The sequence below is a fragment of the Clarias gariepinus genome, chromosome 4, assembly GCF_024256425.1.
Source record: "Clarias gariepinus isolate MV-2021 ecotype Netherlands chromosome 4, CGAR_prim_01v2, whole genome shotgun sequence".
NCBI lineage: Eukaryota > Metazoa > Chordata > Actinopteri > Siluriformes > Clariidae > Clarias > Clarias gariepinus.
The window spans coordinates 493,090-512,616 of NC_071103.1; the positions used below are offsets into that span (position 1 = coordinate 493,090).

At 41.6% G+C, this 19,527-nt stretch overlaps 1 protein-coding gene and 2 long non-coding RNA genes across 3 annotated transcripts; all 3 read right to left on the reverse strand.

The window, feature by feature from the left end:
• Positions 1 to 4,826: 4,826 nt before the first annotated feature.
• On the reverse strand, positions 4,827 to 6,045 carry LOC128520844 (uncharacterized). The gene is made up of 3 exons (XR_008357959.1): positions 5,872 to 6,045; positions 5,720 to 5,783; positions 4,827 to 5,001 (listed from the first exon to the last, which is right to left on the reverse strand). It is a non-coding gene; the product is annotated as an uncharacterized LOC128520844 (long non-coding RNA).
• Positions 6,046 to 13,113: 7,068 nt separating this feature from the next.
• Positions 13,114 to 14,332, reverse strand: LOC128520897 (uncharacterized). The gene is made up of 3 exons (XR_008357966.1): positions 14,159 to 14,332; positions 14,007 to 14,070; positions 13,114 to 13,288 (listed from the first exon to the last, which is right to left on the reverse strand). It is a non-coding gene; the product is annotated as an uncharacterized LOC128520897 (long non-coding RNA).
• Positions 14,333 to 14,990: 658 nt separating this feature from the next.
• On the reverse strand, positions 14,991 to 16,524 carry LOC128519787 (lipocalin-like). Its single transcript, XM_053493655.1, has 6 exons — positions 16,413 to 16,524; positions 16,084 to 16,223; positions 15,907 to 15,998; positions 15,658 to 15,771; positions 15,306 to 15,407; positions 14,991 to 15,169 (listed from the first exon to the last, which is right to left on the reverse strand). Exons 1-6 carry the CDS (start codon positions 16,506 to 16,508, stop codon positions 15,156 to 15,158), a joined length of 558 nt encoding a protein of 185 aa, XP_053349630.1. The 5' UTR covers positions 16,509 to 16,524; the 3' UTR covers positions 14,991 to 15,155.
• Between the last annotated feature and the right edge of the window lie 3,003 nt (positions 16,525 to 19,527).

A 19,527-nucleotide genomic window follows, 5' to 3' on the forward strand; every position in this document is an offset into this window, starting at 1 on the left:
CTTGTGTGTCATCAGCATAACAATGGAAACTAATACCATGTTCACGAATTATGTTGCGCCCTAACAGGCCAGTTTTGCCCTTAAAGGTCTTCCAATTATCTATTCAATTCAATTCAATTCAATTTTATTTATATAGCGCTTTTAACAATGGTCATTGTCTCAAAGCAGCTTCACAAAAAATTAAAGAATTTTATTTATTTTTTTAGAAAAGAAAAGAAAATATTTGGAAGTGTGTATGTGTGAGAAAAATGTGTCTAGATAATTATTAGATGAATGAATGATGAATGAAATGTCTCTGATGAGCAAGCCAAGGGTGACGGCGACGGTGGCAAGGAAAAACTCACTGAGATGGCAATAGGAAGAAACCTTGAGAGGAACCAGACTCAACAGGGAACCCATCCTCATCTGGGTGATAACAGATAGAGATAACATCATGTGTGTTGTGCAGGTGAAAGTTCAATATAACAGAAGTTGTGTAGATTAACATGAAGTCCAGTTTAGCACAGGGAGTCAGTAGGTGCAGAGGGCAGATGGGGTCTGGATCACTGGAAGCACAGGAGCAGGATGGTAGCTCCAGCCATCATAAAGCAGAATCCAGCTGAAGCTGGTCCTTTTCTGGATGCCTTAGAAACCTCGCAGGGTTGGCCTGTGTCTACTGAAGCTGGCACAATCTCCAGATGCCTCGGGATGGATAGAAAAATACAGAAAAGATGGAGAGAATTAGCGGGGTTGCCATTCAGGATAGGTGTACTGGAGTATGAGGTTATGGGATGAGTTACGCGTATGCCAGTATTTACAGAGGTGTTAATTTAAACACCTCTGTAAAGCTATTCTTACCAGCCTCTAACTGACAAAGGCTTATATCATTAGCTCCAGCATGTACCACTATCTTGGAGAACCTGTGCTGTCCTAAAGCCCTAAGATTACCTGCTATGTCTGGTGCGCTGGGTCCTGGGATACACCTAACCACTGCCGCTGGCGTCCCTAAAGGCCTAGCTAATTTCACGTGCCTCATTATAGAGTCTCCTATAACCAGAGCTCTTTCAGGTTTCTTGGTGGGTGCATCACTGAGGAGAGCAAACCTGTTGGACACGTGAAGCGCAGAAGAGGTCTGTTCCGGTGGGCTAGCCTTAGCGTTAGCTTTGGCTGAACGAGTATGCCGCCGAGGTGTCACCCACTCGCCCCACTGTGAGGGCTCTAATGCCGGAGTCGGGGGCTGGTTATCTCCGCCTGCGGCACCCAGACTGTCCGCTACAGGAATAACGCTGCTCTTACACTCTCTAACCCTCTCTAAAGTCTGGATGCGCTCCTCTAACGCTGATATCTTCTCCGTCAGAGTGCTCACTTACACACACCTATCACAAATAAAATTACCACTAACGACAGAGGAAGAATGTCTAAACATCCTGCACTCCACACACTGAACTAACTGAATATTAGACATTATATCGTACCTGTGTCGGAGTTTAGTTGTTTGGAGCTGAATTCCGTTTGTTGTTTCCGTTCTCCAAAAAGCGCAGAAAAAGGCAAAGCCAAATAGTATGAAGATGTAAAAACTAGTTGCTATTAATATTATTATTGTATAAATGAAAAAGCTATGTCATTTAAACGCTGATACAAACGCGAAACTTTCGCAGCAATGATACAAAAACAGGAAGCTACGTCACCAACAGGCTATGAAATGTACGAAGATGAAATGTATAAAAAATAATCTGTTTATAAACCCAGTTACTTTAAGTCATTAAGCTGTTGGGTTTATATGCTCATGGAAATAGGTACAGTTAATGACTCTCTGTTGAGAGCACAGTGCTCAGTATTTATCAGTGGTAAAGTTTGTGGACTTTCAAGGGTAGGCACAGAGCACGCATGGAAAAAAAAGTTGAGAAAGACAGTGAAGGTGGACTCATCAGAGAACATTACATGTTTCACATTATCGATAGCCCAAGATTTTCGCTGCTGGCACCATTGGCATTGGCACGAGTAACCAAAGTCTTGGCTATAGACCATGGCCATGTACATTGACCCTGTGGAGCTCCTGATGAACAGTTTTGGTGGAAACAGGAGAGCTGAGGTGCACGTATAATTCTGCAGTGAGTTGGGCAGCTGTGGTTTTATGTTTTTGGACACAATCTGGGTTAGCAACCAGACATCCCTTTTAGACAGCTTCCTCTTGTCTCCACAGTTACTCCTGTTGGATGTGGTTCGTCCTTCTTGGTGGTATGCTGACGCTACACTGGATACTCTTATTACATCACAAAGACTTGCTGTCTTGGTCACAGACAGGCCTGGACTGACCATAGGGCATACCGGGCAATGCCCACCGGGCCGACGCACATTTTTGGGCTGGGGCTTTCAGTCATAATTTTATATTTTTTTAAAAGTTTATTAGGTCAATTTATTTATTACCGCAACGGTAGAGTATCTGAGACACGAATTGCAGCCCATTGGTTGACTGTCTTAAAGGACATTGAGCTAGACCAATGAAATCTCAGGCCACGCCCTGCCTTGACAAAATCTGCTATTTAGAGTTCGACTGGAGTTTGAGATAAGTCCTTCTATAACAATGAATAAACCAGAAAAGAGCAAGGGGTGGTGCAGAGAAGCTGTGGGAGAAAAGACGCAAAAGCCTACAAGTGGAAGCAGCAAAATGTGCGAAAATAATTTTTTACCAAGGTTAATTGCTTCCATGCAGGTTACTGTGGTTTAATGTTTGAAACAAAACAGTAGGCGCATATATCCTTTGATGTGTCATATGCCTCAGCATTTTGTTTAAATAATTATGGTGGGGCCGCTATGGCTGTTTTTTGGTCCCAGTCCAGCCCTGGTCACAGATGTGCCAGTGAGACACGCGCCAACAATTTGTCCTCTTTTAAACTCTGATATGTCACACATAATGTTGTGTGCATTGCAATATTTTAAGCAAAACTGTGCTATTACTCTGATAATTAAACCTTCACACTCTGCTCTTACTGGTTTAATGTGCAATCAGTGAAGATTGGCCACCAGGCTGGTCAAATTTAGCCATGAAACCTCCAACACTAAATTGAATTTAAAATTAATCAGAATTTAAAATTACGTACGTAGGTATTATTGACAAGGAGTCAGAATGTAAGTTATTTGTTTTATTTTTATTTCAGTCTATATTTTAGCTGAAAATTGAACTGAAAATTGAATGCTACCTGTGGTTGTGCATGTGTAGTAGCATATCTAGGTAACTTACACTAGTGAGGTTGAAAGTATTTTTGTGGTACAAATTAGTCGTCAACTGGTTAGGGTATTATTATTATTATTATTATTATTATTATTATTAGGCTGATCCTATTTTAACTATTGAGTGGTTAGAAACATTACATTAATTTTGACTATTTCTTTTCCCTTTTTTATTATCAAGTTAATGTTACTGCAGGATCAGTTTTTGACAACCAGTAGTTTTTAGTGTTTAACACTAGTTACCAGAACATGTAACTTTAGAGACATCAGTTAATTATATTCTATAAATAAAGACCAGTATGTTTGCTCTATGCTTGTGACAAGGTTCTTGATAATAATACACTTTACTTTAACTGGGTTCTTTTCAGCAGCAAGCCATCTCAGAAACCTTTGAGGAGAACCAGAATCTCAACAAAGAAACTGCAGGAGGTTGTTCCAGAGTCTCCATCAGCACCACACCATCAGTCAGGTGAGCACCAGCCCATGAGCTCAAGTCCACCTCTCAACCTTCAGACAGCTGGGAATGAAGTAGCTGAATGGTGTTTAGGTAAATCTCAAATGTTTAAATACATTTTTGTTGTTTCATTAGCTACTAAGCAACTCCAGGAGCTGCAGACTTTGGACAAACTTGTTGGACATCCACCACAAGAGAAGACTGATGTCCCGGTGAGAAAGAACTTTAACCAGGCAGTGACCTGTTCCTGGCCCCCTTACATTCAGAAAGCAGGCAGAAAAGATTCCCTTCAAAAAAATATTCAGCTCCTTTTTGACTGATTCATTTCATTGTCACAATGCTGTGGACTTTGTGTAACTCCTGTATAACTCCCACTTTGGGTTGAGCAGTGTAGCACTTAATATCTCTGTCAGGATGTGGGACATTTATATCATTTAGTGTCTTGATTTGCCAGATTGTGTGGGTGTCTGTTATATTGTGTAAAGTGTAAATTTATTTATTTCAAATTTAACCATATGATTGTATATTGTATTTTTTCCACATTTATGTATTTATTTTTATGTATGGGCTCAATCTACAAATTAGTGGTAATAGCAAACTGTAATATTTGTATTATTGTTAACCTGCTGGTTTTAATGTTGTGGTGGACAGGTGACTGGTGACAGTATGGACACTGACTGGTCTCAGGTGGGGTTTGTTGTGGTTTATTACTGTATGCTGTTAATTCAGAATTTTAGATATGTTTAATGAAACTATAATATTTCTCATTTGTGTTTTATTCTTCTCATTTATATCTGGCTTTAATCTCATTATGGTTTTATATATGGCTCATTTGCTTCTTCTTCAAATGCACTTATGTTTCTGTAGCCCGCTACAGGATAGGGTAGGGTAGGTTATGGTAAAGTGGAGAAAATGGGCCAATAGCTAGATTCGCAGGAGGGATAAAATGAGTTGCATGGAGAAGAATGACTGGAGTCACAGATAAAATTGTCTTGAATTGTATTGATATGTATAACAATGAGTAAACAACTCTTTCTACAGGAATGGAAATATAAAATAAAAACAACAGCAATAGTAATTTCCCAATCCTATCTGAGCTCAGATATGTCAGTCTTGCCAGCGTAATAGTCAGTGTTCAGTCAATTAAAATCCCAAAAGTCAAAAGTCTGTGATTGGTGCGATTTCGTCCTACCGCACTGTTGTGATTGTTCATGAAAGAAGAGCGACCTGCCCTTCTGGGCCAACTCGGAATGGCTCCGGTTCGATTCAAAAAGAAAGGCTCGCCATCTTCCTCGTCAGGAAGAAATCCAGATCTCACGGTCCCACAAAAACCTAGCCTGTAAACAACAGGGCTATTACAATTCGATTCACACACTCTATAGTGATGTATATGGCCATATGTGTAAATAATGCAAGTGCTTTAACTAAACAAGCACAAAACATTCATTTTAATTTCTAACTAATCTAGACAGTGCATGTTAATCATGAATGCAATCTTTAAATCACAATCATCTTATTTTATCATCATAGTGCACATTTCTATCAGAAATCATTAATAAACCATAAACTATGGTAGGTTATCTTTACAGTACCGCTCCTTTAACTGAACGACCAGGAGCATTGCTTTACATTGCATAGTAATGAAGCAATATGTTGATTACACTTAATGTACAAAATAAATTTACCCAAAAATATACAAAGGTCCACAGACTGTAGTTTTACAGTTTGTTAAGGCAGCGGCATCATAAAAAATATGCAGAAACATCAATACAGGGCTGCTCAAGCATCATTGTAACAAGAAAATAAAATAGCTTCATAACCCTTAATATCAAAATTAACTTCTTCCCCATCATCTTATTTTAGTGCGTTTAATATTCAACAAGTAATATTAAACTATCATCAGCACACTAGATGAGTGCTCAAAGTAGTTAAACTTCATAAAGAAACTGTGTGTTCTCCCACAGTGAAAACATGGTCGGCTCCAGCTACAACTAGGAGCATTAGGCTAGTTAGCTTTCCCATTAGCCTGATTCGCCCAGTCCCAATCTAACTCACCAGCGCGCTTCAAATGTTCACTCTTAGAGAAGATCCTGTCCGCTTCATCCACACCCGTGCAGATCTACAACATTGAAATTGGTCATCATGTTTCCCGTTAACTTTTTGCTAGCTTTTTAGCTTCAAGTGTAGCTTAACAGCTTCCGACTCACCGCGTTGATTCCGAAGTTCAAAAAGTTCACCCAAGTTCGTCCCTCCGAAATCCTTGCAGATTTCCGGTATGGATATCCGCTCAATTTATCACATTTATAGTTGTTTCTCTTTCAGCAATAACTCACAGTTTTAATCAACAGTGATCTCATGCACATCCGTCTCTGTGTGTGTGTGTGTGTGTAAGCACATGCGACGCTACAGAGCAGGTGAGGGCGGGGCTTGCTCCCTCTTAACCAGTAGGAGTCTTACATTTACTTCTCGGGGTTTTATTCTTATATTTATATCATTCATCTTTTATTTTGAATTTACTTTAGCTCCATTTAGTGATGAACAGGCTAATTGTGAATTACAATTTGACAATAACAATGTTGTAGTGCATTACTGAGTCATGCAAAACTAACTGGGGTTACATCCTCCCCTCTTAAATCTCATGTACGTCCCCGTGCATGGCTCTAGTGGGATAGGCTACATCAGGAACAAGGGAGTCAATAAGAGCTTTGTTCAATCCTTGAAAGAGTGATTTAACCACTGTTACTAGTGGGTTACCTAGCTGAGGATAAGTGAGTCTTTGGGACGGTTGGCGAATTCTTTCAGATCTTCTGACCTGTGTTTCTGTTTGGAAAGCTTCAGGTTCGTCCTCATTTTCAACTTGTCTTTCAGGTGAAGGTTGATTAGTTGAGTCCTCTGACAACGGTGAATCTGACAAACTGGTCAACAAAACATTTTTTCCTTTTTGAGTATCTGTTTCAGTCTCACATGGTGTGTTGTTTTGTAGGCTTGGGTCACTTTCACTTTGTGGTAAGTTTGCTTCACTTTCACGTTCTGTCTGAGGTAAATTGGTGTCAGTTGAACTTCCAGTTTCATCTTCAGGTAAATATGTTTCAATTTCGTTCCCAGTCTCTTGCTCAGGTAAGTACGTTTCAGTTTCGTTCTCGGGTTCCTCTCCAGGTAAGTCTGTCGTTTCCAGTAATGTATTAGGTCGTTCTTTATCATTTACAGAGTCTTTGTCTGGTTGGAACCCTTGTGTTGATGGCACGACACATACTTGGTAAAATTGTCTGTCTTCCACTTGGGGGGTTTCAGGGTAATAAAGCTCACCCTCCTCTTCAAGTGCTTGGTCGGTGTCAATTTCCAGAGCTGAACTTTGTCTTGTGCGTGGTCTGTTTGGTTTGGTGACTCGCTCGGTTTCATGCTCTATTGGTGAAAGAAATCCGCAGGGAAGTAACAGATCTCTGTGGAGTGTTCTGTTGGGTCCATCCCCCTTTTCCGGTTTTACAGTATATACAGGTAAGTTTTCCATTTGTTTGGTAACAATATACACTGTTTGCTCCCATTTGTCTGCCAATTTGTGCTTCTCTCTCAAGCGGAGATTTCGAACCAAGACTCGGTCTCCCACATCTAGTGTGGATTCACGGATGATTTTGTCAAAACGTTTCTTGTTTTTTTCAGCTACTTTCTGGGAGGTTTTTATGGCTATTACATAGCTCTGCTCGAGGTAGCTTTTCAACTGCTTGACGTACTGAGAGTGAGTCAAGTGTGGCTTGTTTGGTTGTGGCAGGCCAAAGGCAATATCAATGGGCAAACGGGGTTGTCTACCAAACATTAATTCGTAAGGAGAATATCCCGTTACGTCATTTCTCGTACAGTTATAGGCATGAGTAAGTGGTTTTACGAAGTCACGCCAGTGATGCTTCTCGGTGTCTTTCAGGGTACCGAGCATACCGAGTAATGTGCGATTGTATCGCTCAACAGGGTTGCCACGAGGATGATACGGACTTGTTCGGACTTTGCGAATACCGAGCAGGGAACATAGTTCTTTGATTGTACGCGATTCAAAGTCTCTCCCTTGGTCGCTATGAAGTCGCTCTGGAAAGCCGTAATGGACTAGAAAGTTATCCCATAAGTTCTTTGCAACAGTGGTGGCTTTCTGATCTCTGGTTGGAATGGACACAGCGTACTTTGTAAAATGATCCGTGATCACTAGGACATCTTTAGTGTTTTTACTATCGGGCTCTATTGAGAGGAAGTCCATGCAGACTAGCTCCATAGGCCTGGAAGTTGTGATATTTACCAGAGGAGCAGCCTTGTCTGGCAGGGCTTTCCTACGGACACATCTCTCGCACCCTTTCACTTTCTTTTCAACATCAATCGCCATTTTTGGCCAGTAGAACCGAGACCGAATGAGTTCCAGCGTGCGCTCGACCCCTAAATGCCCCATGTTGTCATGAAGATTGCACATAACTGTGGGGCGTAAGGACTCAGGAAGGACTAACTGCGACCAGGTCTCTGGCCCCAACTGCCGTTTTCGGTACAGTAAGTCATTTTGAAACTCAAGACGGTTCCACTCCCTTAAAAACAGGAGAACATCACGGGACTGAGACTTAATATTGGCTGGCGGCCTGGAATCAGCTGCCAGCAACTTGATGACTTCACTAATGGCTGGATCTGTTCTTTGCAGGTTGATAAGATCAGCATGGGTGTATCTAGGTAAGGCTAAGAGGTTGTTATCGTGACCTTCTTCTTGGAACATGTCTGGAATGGCAACTGCAGACATGGCCAGTGACTGGACTAGAGCACAAGAGGGTTCATTCTGATCCAAAGCCATATGTCTTTGACAGGCTGCCATCACAGTATTGGATTGGAGTTGGAGCTCAACATCCTTGACTGAGGACAAGAGATGGGATCTGAACTTATCAATGCGTTGACATTCCTCAGCAAAGACTGGATCGTCCTCTGGTTCGTCATGTGGTTTCCTAGATAGTCCATCTGCATCGAGATTTTGTCTCCCAGCTCTATACTTAATGTCAAAGTTATAGGTGGACAATGCAGCCAACCAGCGATAACTCGTGGCGTCGAGCTTTGCTGTAGTTAGAAGGTAAGTTAATGGGTTATTGTCGGTAATAACTGTAAATGTGGTCCCATATAAATAGTCATGAAACTTGTCGGTTATGGCCCATTTTAAAGCCAGGAATTCTAGCTTGTGGGCAGGGTATCTAGCCTCACTACGGGATAGACCACGACTTGCATAGGCTATAACCTGTGTGGTTCCATTTTGCACTTGATAAAGAGCTGCCCCAAGTCCGGTTGTGCTGGCATCTGTGTGCACCAAATAAGGGTGCTTTGCATCGGCATACCCAAGGACTGGTGAAGTGGTGAGTTTTTCAATAATAGTTTGAAACGATTTCTGGCATTCTTGTCCCCAACGATCACCAAAAGGTTCTTTAGGGTTCAGATACTTTGGATCATTCGGTGGGTTTTTACAATGCTTTCGTTTTGGAGGATAACCAGCTGTCAGGGAGGTCAAGGGCTTGACAATTTTGGAGTAGTCTTTAACAAATCTCCGGTAGTAACCGGTAAAACCTAGAAACGATTGGAGTTCTTTTAAGGTTTGGGGTCTTGGCCAGGTTTTGAGTGCTTCAACTTTTTCGGGGTCGGTCTTTACGCCATCTCTAGATACAATGTGGCCTAGATAACGGACTGCTGTTTGAAAGAACCGACATTTGTCGGGTGAGAGTTTGAGGCCGTACTCTCGAAGTCGCTCAAGCACATGAATGAGTCGGGTCTCGTGATCTTCAAGGGAACTGGAAAAGACTATTAAATCATCTAAAAAGACTAACACTTCTTTCAGGTTGATGTCTTTCATACACTTTTCCATAAGCCTTTGAAAAGTGCTCGGTGCATTTGTTATTCCCTGAGGCATACGATTAAATTCGTAGAACCCAAAGGGGCACACAAAGGCTGTCTTTGACTTATCCTTTTCACACATCTCGATCTGATAGTACCCTGACTTAAGGTCCATCACTGAGAACCACTGAGATCCCGCAAGCGCAGAAAATGACTCCTCTAAGTTCGGCAGGGCATATGCATCGCGGATGGTCTGCAAGTTAAGCTTCCTAAAATCGATGCATAAACGCACATCACCATTCTTTTTCCTGACCACCACAATAGGTGATGAGAATGGAGATTCAGATTCTCTGATTATACCTGCATCTAAGAGGGCTTGTAAGTGTTTTTTAACTGCCTCGTAATCATTAGGATGAATCGGGCGAGATCTTTGTTTGAAGGGGGTTTCGTCTTTTAAGTTGATGTGATGTCTTATATGTGTGGCGTGTCCAAAATCAAGATCATTTTGTGAAAAAACATCGGAGAAAGTGTTTAACTTCTTAGTTATCCTCTCCTTCCACTCTTCAGATAGGGGTGATTCACCAAAATCGAAACTGAGAGGAGGCCTTGAGTTTGAGGCCTGTTGCAGAGAGTTACACGTTGCAGACACCTTTGGGTCACCTTTCTCAGGCTCAGGACATGAAATGACACAATCAGGTGCAACTAACTCAGCAATTACACAGTTAGTGGGCAACGTAATGTCATGGTTGGTCTCATTTCTCAGCACCACAGGAACTTTATAAGAACTGTGCTTTGGCAGAGATATAAAGCAACAATCTACAAACACACCACCAGGTAGGGAGCAGGTGGTGGGCTGTTCAGTAATTGCACACTGTTCAGGCTTAGCGTGGCTAGCATGCACAAAACCTTCCAGTAGTAGCTTTTGATTAGCAAGAAGCACTTTTTGGGTTCTACCTCGAAGTTTTACCAAGCCAATCTTTCCACTGTCAGTTTGTCTTTTTCTGGATGCTAATGTCTTCAGCACTGGCTGGTATCCAAAGGGAGTACCTTAAAGTCAGGTAAGGTGCTCTCACAAAGATGCTCATATAAGGGGTCAAGTGTGTTTGTGCCAATGAGTAGAGGTGTGTCTGAGTTTGAGCGAATGTCAGGGACAACTAAGGCGAGAGTAGTTAGTTCAAGCTCTGACTGATCGAGAGCTTTGGGAAACGCGATACTCGTCTCGATGTATCCCAAGTAGGGGACTGTTTGACCATTCGCACATTCGACCTCTAGGAGATCACTGATGGGTTTTATAGGATGATCAGGTAAGTGTTTTTGATAGAAAGACTGGGCAATAGTGGTTACTTGAGAGCCTGAGTCAAGCAAGCAACTACATTCAACACCACTGATAACAATTCGGGCTGTGCATTTTTCACCCACAAGTTTTTTGGGAAGTTTAGGCACTGAGTGAATATTAACTGTTTTACATTGAGCTTTTGTTGTCCTTGTCTTAGTGGGACTTGGTTCAATTTTAGCACCCATCTGTCCCGCGACAGGGGCTCCTTCTAGTTTAAATTAAAAGACTCACCGACTGGTCTTGATAGTTCCCATTCCCGCTGCTTGTGTCTGAGGGCATTCCTTTTAGCGGCTACTAATGCTGGGTTCGCCTCATTACTACAGTTAGAGGCGATATGACCGTCCTCCCCACACTTGAAACAATATCCAGGTTTGGGTTTGGCTGACACGGCAGCGATTTGTGGTATTCGTTCTAGCTTGTCATGAGTTTTGGTACTCAAGTTCGGTTTTGCTTCCTTCTGGGGTTTCTTTGATCTTTTCTCTGTCTTGTCAGCTCTGAGCTGTGCGATTTGAGTCCTGAGGTCAGCAATTTGCTTCTGGAGATCGGCAGAATTGTGATCCATCTCATGCTCATAATCATTCCTACCTTGAGGGCACGTAGTTTGCATGCTGGAATACACACGAGTCTTTTGTACCCCCAAATGTTGTTTCATGCGGTTTGCTTTACTCGCTTGTTTGTCCTCCTCTGTGCGTAATTGGAGAAGTAGCTCCGCAAAATGAGGTGGATCGTCTTTCTTTTGTTCGAGCTGAAGGTTTGCAATCAATGAGCTGTCCCAACACCCTCTGCAAAATTGTCTCAAGAGCTGCTTATTAACATCACTAGACGCAATTCCGTCTCTCTTTATTACTAGGTTTAACACGGTGTGCAATCTTTGCAGGTAATATGAGGGTTTTTCGCCTCCGTTTTGGTTGGTGTTTAAGAAGCGAGCAAAGAGTTCATCACCGTCCTCTACAGTTGCATAAGCAGAATCAAGATGTTCGAGGTAAGTTTTGGGGTTTGCTTTTGGACCAAGAGCTTTCACCAGGTCTGCTGCAGGGGGTGAAAGACTTTCAACAATTTTTCGCACAACTTGAGTTTCAGTGAATGAAGGATCGGTCAAGCAAAACTCTACGCTGCTGCGCCAAGTGTCATAATCAGTTTCGAAATGAGGATGTGGAACTCTCCCTGAAAAAGGTTTTAGTCTGTATTGCGAGTTTGGTGAGGGAACAACGTCGCTGCTTTTAACAATGTGCTCTACAATAACTCGCTGCACTTCAGGGGTGCTTAAGAGGTTGGTGGGAATCTGAGGGGTTGGTCTCTCAGCCTCTACAGGTGGGTGAGCATCATCCCAGGCGCTTACATGGTCACTATTGGCTGTTAAAGGGGGAGAAGGTAGGGCCTCATTACTGCGGAACACTGGCTCTTGTTCTGTGGAAGGCTCAGCTGTGTGGACCTCCCCTCCCAACGACTCTCCAATTTTTGCTAGCTCATCCATCAAAAGGTCTTTAAACGATCGGTTGCTTCGTGCTGCCACGTCTTTAAGCTGTGACAGGTAAGTTACAGTAGCTGATGCGCTGGTTTCAATGCTATATGCACTGGCTAGGTCTCGTATGCGATAGATGACTTCTGGTTTTACTGTGCAAGGTCTGTCACAAGGCAAATACCTTTTCTCTAGTTCCTTAACAGTAGCCTCATGTTGAAACTCCACAATAATCTGACCCCCCGTTGGTAATTTAATGTGCCTACTGACAGGACCGAAAGCTTCTAAGAACTCAATTATTTCGTTATCAATGTCTGTGTTAGTTAAACCACTGACCAAAACAGCATTTTGAACTTTAACATTCTCTGTTTTCACAACTTCCATTGTTAGGGCATGTGAAAGCACCAGTAGTTGGAAAAGAAAAAAACTAGTAACTGTGAAGCTCCAGGCACTCTTAAAGGTTTTATCAAATCTTGGGTGGGCTAACAACTCTGCAACCCTCCTGGCTGGCTCGCCAATTTCTGTAGCCCGCTACAGGATAGGGTAGGGTAGGTTATGGTAAAGTGGAGAAAATGGGCCAATAGCTAGATTCGCAGGAGGGATAAAATGAGTTGCATGGAGAAGAATGACTGGAGTCACAGATAAAATTGTCTTGAATTGTATTGATATGTATAACAATGAGTAAACAACTCTTTCTACAGGAATGGAAATATAAAATAAAAACAACAGCAATAGTAATTTCCCAATCCTATCTGAGCTCAGATATGTCAGTCTTGCCAGCGTAATAGTCAGTGTTCAGTCAATTAAAATCCCAAAAGTCAAAAGTCTGTGATTGGTGCGATTTCGTCCTACCGCACTGTTGTGATTGTTCATGAAAGAAGAGCGACCTGCCCTTCTGGGCCAACTCGGAATGGCTCCGGTTCGATTCAAAAAGAAAGGCTCGCCATCTTCCTCGTCAGGAAGAAATCCAGATCTCACGGTCCCACAAAAACCTAGCCTGTAAACAACAGGGCTATTACAATTCGATTCACACACTCTATAGTGATGTATATGGCCATATGTGTAAATAATGCAAGTGCTTTAACTAAACAAGCACAAAACATTCATTTTAATTTCTAACTAATCTAGACAGTGCATGTTAATCATGAATGCAATCTTTAAATCACAATCATCTTATTTTATCATCATAGTGCACATTTCTATCAGAAATCATTAATAAACCATAAACTATGGTAGGTTATCTTTACAGTACCGCTCCTTTAACTGAACGACCAGGAGCATTGCTTTACATTGCATAGTAATGAAGCAATATGTTGATTACACTTAATGTACAAAATAAATTTACCCAAAAATATACAAAGGTCCACAGACTGTAGTTTTACAGTTTGTTAAGGCAGCGGCATCATAAAAAATATGCAGAAACATCAATACAGGGCTGCTCAAGCATCATTGTAACAAGAAAATAAAATAGCTTCATAACCCTTAATATCAAAATTAACTTCTTCCCCATCATCTTATTTTAGTGCGTTTAATATTCAACAAGTAATATTAAACTATCATCAGCACACTAGATGAGTGCTCAAAGTAGTTAAACTTCATAAAGAAACTGTGTGTTCTCCCACAGTGAAAACATGGTCGGCTCCAGCTACAACTAGGAGCATTAGGCTAGTTAGCTTTCCCATTAGCCTGATTCGCCCAGTCCCAATCTAACTCACCAGCGCGCTTCAAATGTTCACTCTTAGAGAAGATCCTGTCCGCTTCATCCACACCCGTGCAGATCTACAACATTGAAATTGGTCATCATGTTTCCCGTTAACTTTTTGCTAGCTTTTTAGCTTCAAGTGTAGCTTAACAGCTTCCGACTCACCGCGTTGATTCCGAAGTTCAAAAAGTTCACCCAAGTTCGTCCCTCCGAAATCCTTGCAGATTTCCGGTATGGATATCCGCTCAATTTATCACATTTATAGTTGTTTCTCTTTCAGCAATAACTCACAGTTTTAATCAACAGTGATCTCATGCACATCCGTCTCTGTGTGTGTGTGTGTGTGTAAGCACATGCGACGCTACAGAGCAGGTGAGGGCGGGGCTTGCTCCCTCTTAACCAGTAGGAGTCTTACATTTACTTCTCGGGGTTTTATTCTTATATTTATATCATTCATCTTTTATTTTGAATTTACTTTAGCTCCATTTAGTGATGAACAGGCTAATTGTGAATTACAATTTGACAATAACAATGTTGTAGTGCATTACTGAGTCATGCAAAACTAACTGGGGTTACATTTCTCATATACATCTCAGATTTCTCAAATGTTCCTTAAGTAAGTCTCAAGTTGTATTTCTTTTATTTCTCTTTGTTTCTCCCAAGTCCGCCTTAAGAAAAATAGAAAAGACAAAGTCAAGCTTGTAACGAGAAAGCTCAATTGAGTCTCATGAGACTCGAAAAACTTGATTCCGAACAACTGAATTTTGCTGTGGGTGTGCTGCATTCTGAAGTGTGAAAAGTGAAGAATGCTCATCAGCCTTTTTTCATGATGAAACTCCCATTATACATCATCTAACACAACATCTCAAACTCTGCCCCATGCTAATGCTGGTGATTAGTGGTTTAACCATCTGATGTTCATAAAAAGCCTTACACACATTTCTGTACAGTAGCAGAATGATTACAATAAAGAGCCAAGAACCAGAAACAGCCAGTAGATCATGTTTATTGCTTGAAGCGGTAGATTATTCGACACGGTTAAACCCCTGCTGTAGGGAACAGAAGCTGAAACCCTGATCAGGAGGTGGAGTGTAATTTATCTGTGTGCAGCCATGGTGATGATTTCTGTAGAGGTCAGGGGTCAGACATCAGAGTCGGCTCCTCAGACGCATTCACCTGGAAAATTAAAACAACAGGAAGTTGATCAGAAACTGGGCTCGACTGAGTACAATCACGCTCCTGCAGTGTCCTAAACGTAGGGTTAGTGTGTGTCTCGTGTGTGTGTGTGTGTGTGTGTGTGTGTGTGTCGTACCCTTGTAAGGGAGGATCCGGATTCTCTCAGGGTCGATGTGTCGCTTCATGGCAAACTGACTGAACTTCTTCCTAATGGCCTCACTGACCAAAGGCTCACGGGCTGTCACACACACACACACACACACACACACACACACACACACACACAGAAAGATTCCTGTTATGGGATCAATTACAATTTGGTAATACATTTTTTTATGTAGTTTATTAATTATACAGAATTAATAAACATTAGCTTGAATGAAGGCTAATAATTATAGCTACAGTGCTAATAAGTTTCAGTATGAATATAATAACATTAATAGAAATGGTAATAATAATAAAATTCTTATAAAGCGCTGGCGACTGACTGAAGAGCTCGAGGGTGAAGGTGACATTTTTCTTTAAAGTCCATTTGGTCTGGGTGATAATGTACTCATCATCCTTCACATCCAAAATAGTGGTTTCATCCTTAGTCCGGGAGTCTGAGAGAGAGATACAGTAGAGTAACGTACTACTGCATATTACAATCCTCATGACACGTTACTGCACAGAATAAAGCCTTATCATTTATAACTGTACAACATTTATTATTATAATGTGGTGTGTTTCAGACTCACGCATGCTGTAGGTAGCAACTCTTCCTGGGGTTTCGGATCTCCTCAGTAAACGAGATACCTTGACACAGCCTACACGTTTAGGGTCCTTCCTCCTGCACACACACACACACACACACTTCTAATATTCTGTATCTAAAGTGTTCTCACTGTGTGCTGGTTTTTCGGTCTGTTTCTCACATCAGATGCGAGCCGTTCACTTGCAGGTTCCCATCAGCAGTGACTGTCACGACGACCACAGAGCCCTTGTCCATCAATTTGTGACCATCTAGGAATCGTGAACTGGAAGCTACAGCTGACAGGTACCACTTTCCTTCCACCTGAGGGCAAACATTCAAAAACACAGAAGCAGCAACGGGTAAATAAGTCAATAAATAAATGTCATTTATTTCACAGTAGGATTAAGAAATGTGAAAAAAAAATGGTTTCTCAAATGAAGTAAAGAAATAAAAAAAAAGGTTAAATAACGAGAAATGACACAAATTCTTCTTCTAATATATTATTATTACCTTGCTCACGTTGAAGTTGGACGACGGTGTCGGATTTGCATTTGTGGACAAAACAAACAGAAAAACTCCCAGAAGTCCCAGCATAGTGGTTGCCATGGTGACTCTAGAATGAATGCTGTAGAGAGAATGTGGTGGCGTGCTGCTGAGATAAACTTATATACAGCTCAGAAGCCACACACATACACCCCCCCCTCACATACACACACACCCCTCACCTTCACACACACCCCTCACATACACCCCCCTCACATACACCCCCCCCTCACCTACATGCACACACATCCTTCACACACTCACGTCACGTAGAGACTAATTTGAACACATATTAGACACACACTACACACAACAATCAGGCACATATCAACTACACACACTAAAACCCACAGATACTTCCAGGACAGCAGTGACACATGACGGATGTGGCCGGCCAACCAGGCTATCACCAACCACAGGACAACATGACCTGTATGTTACATTAACGTCATCTTTTATGCATCTCAAGTGCACTAGACTTCTATGCTTGGGCAGGACTTGGGCAGGACCTTCCTCCCTCCCAATGACCAGTTACTGGGATTTATGTGAGGAAAGGTCAGAGTCAGTCTACAGAAGCTTGCTTAACCAGACAACATGCTGACAGACTGATCAGAGGATACCCGCTAGTGGATGTTCTCATTAACATCTCCGCCAATCATTCTATTCATTCAGGTTGCCAACTCTTCTGTACCTTTATGTAGTCAGCAAGAGTCATTATAATGTCAGTGGCTCTCATCAGACTTTACCACCACAATGGGTCTAGAACATGGGCTGCCTAATTCTTTGATAATCCCCTTCTGCTGCATTTGAGCTACCTCTTCTTTGGTAGCTTGATGGTGTGCCTTTGGGATCTGTTAGGTTCTCTGGCACACCACCAATTCCAAAATTCTCCTTATGTCAAGCTGCACATGCAGCTACTGGCAGCATAAGCAGAACGCAGACACCTGGTTGGAATTTTTGCAGCTGGATTGTACGTGTTGTGTGCCATCCATTTCTGCTGCTGTCACATGCCTGACTGTTGAGCTTGGGGAATAGCACTGCTATCTCTACCAGGGCTAGGGAACCTTCTCCAGGGTGTTTCAAGCACTGAGAAGGCTCCCTAGCAGTTGGTTGTGGGTCAGGTGCATTATGATGTTGATCTTGGTTCTGGGGTGATAAGCTGGTCACATTCTTGCCCTGGTGCTGGGTGTGAAAATAGAGTTGACTATCTCAGATGATAAAAATAGGTTGTAGGAAGTGGTGTCACATTGACCTGGTCCTTCCCTTTAATCTTTAGGTGCTGGGTCAAACAGTGCTTCAACCACATCTTTTGTCTCTAAATCAGCTTCTTTCCAATCTAGGCAGGACAAACAGGGCATGATCCAGTGACATGCCCATCCCTTTTCCTTTCTTTGTGACATGGCTGGCATGACAGGAAACCCCTGTCAGTCTATCCTACCAGAAATCTGGTGAGTCTAATAGGAAACATTTATGACAATTATCATCCCATCTCTCAACCCAGACCTCAGTGGCAGGGGCCTGCATGTACACAGGATCCTCAGGAGAGCATGAGATCCTGGGGTAGAGTGTAGGGTTGGGCGAGTGACACTACACTCCCATATCTAGTAAAGCAGTGATGGAACCTCCCTCTGAGATAGTTATGGTGATGAGTGCTTTTAGGAAGTATGGGTTAGGGTTAGTAATGAGTAAAGTTAAAGCCCTCAACCAGCAAAACACTGTAGTAGCTGTTAAGCATAGTGGTGGTAGAATAGAAGCTCTGGGGCTTTTTTCCTACCATGAACAAAAAGGAGAACCTCAAATCATCAACTAGATAGTTGAAACCTAGACATAAATGTGTGTTTCAAAAGGACAATGTACCCAAACCCTCATCGAAGGTGAGTGTGAAATGGATACTGCAGCAAAAAAAAATTGTAGAGTGTGCTTAAAAGTCTATGCCAAGGATCAAGCAATTTAAATAAACATCATCAATTCTGCCAAGACGAGTTCTCAAATATTTAACAAAAATTCTGCAAGATGCTTTTTATGGCAAACATAACCATCTGGTAATGATTATACCTTTTTAATGACATTTAACCAAGTATGATTGTCCCTTGTGTGCCTTGTGTTTCATTTTGCCCTGTGCTGATAGCAGAAATCAAAGTAACTATGACATGCAGTTTTCTTCTATTGAAGATGGTTTCCATGATCATTCTGTATAAAAAACAAACAGTTTAAAGAAAGATTTTTTACATTACTGTAAGAACAAAAGATTATAACTAACTGCTACATTTGAACTAAAATATGAAATTTATTATTCATTTTAAAATGTGTGAAGTCACTGTGGCGGAGGAGAGCAGGTGCAGAAGATTCAAAGTTAAAATGTATTTAATCAGAAACACTTTGCTAACCTTAAGTCAGACTAAAGAACACACAAAGACATTTTCTTCTTTATTAAATAAAACAGGCCACAGTCAGGGAAAATAATTCACAGGGATGATAAGTTTTGTAAAAGAAAGTATCTCTGAGATCAGAAATGATCTGTAACCCACCAATAACCACAGGCCTTTTGGAGTCACACTCTTCACCTCACAGAATGTGTATGTCACGATTCTTCAGTTGGCTTGAGTGTTTGCGTGGCATAACTGCAGATGCGAGCTGGCGGTTCAATAAAGACTTTTATTTAACTCAAAACACAGAAGTAAAGCTCTTTCTTTAAAACACTTATGAAGCTTTAATGTAACAGCTTACCAAAAACACAACCGACATAAACCATAATTATAATAACAAAAGCTAGACGCCTGACTGATGTTCAGTCAGGCTATTTATAATTAACTTAATTACCCTCCTCGGTTCAGGTGAATGGCTACGTCACCTGACCGAGGTGTAACCTGGAAACTGAAGTTCAACCCAAACAAAACTACAAAACATAAACCAACAAAAAACAGTCTTTGGGGTTTACCCTTACAGTGTAGCGCTGGGTTCACTACTGAATCAATTTTATCTAAAAACTGTTAGAGAGAGATACAGCCAGACACAGCCACAGAGGAGTTTAACACCATTCTCAATCTTAAACCCAGTAACTTATTCAGAACGTTTTGGAAAA

Excerpts from the sequence above, each read along its gene's own strand:
- LOC128519787 (XM_053493655.1), bottom strand. The coding sequence starts at position 16,508 with ATGGCAACCACTATGCTGGGACTTCTGGGAGTTTTTCTGTTTGTTTTG. Across the intron at positions 16,224-16,412 it reads CCAACTTCAACGTGAGCAAG|GTGGAAGGAAAGTGGTACCT; the intron begins GTAATAATAATA and ends GTTTGCCCTCAG. Across the intron at positions 15,408-15,657 it reads CTTCACCCTCGAGCTCTTCA|CCCGTGAGCCTTTGGTCAGT; the intron begins GTCAGTCGCCAG and ends TGTGTGTGACAG.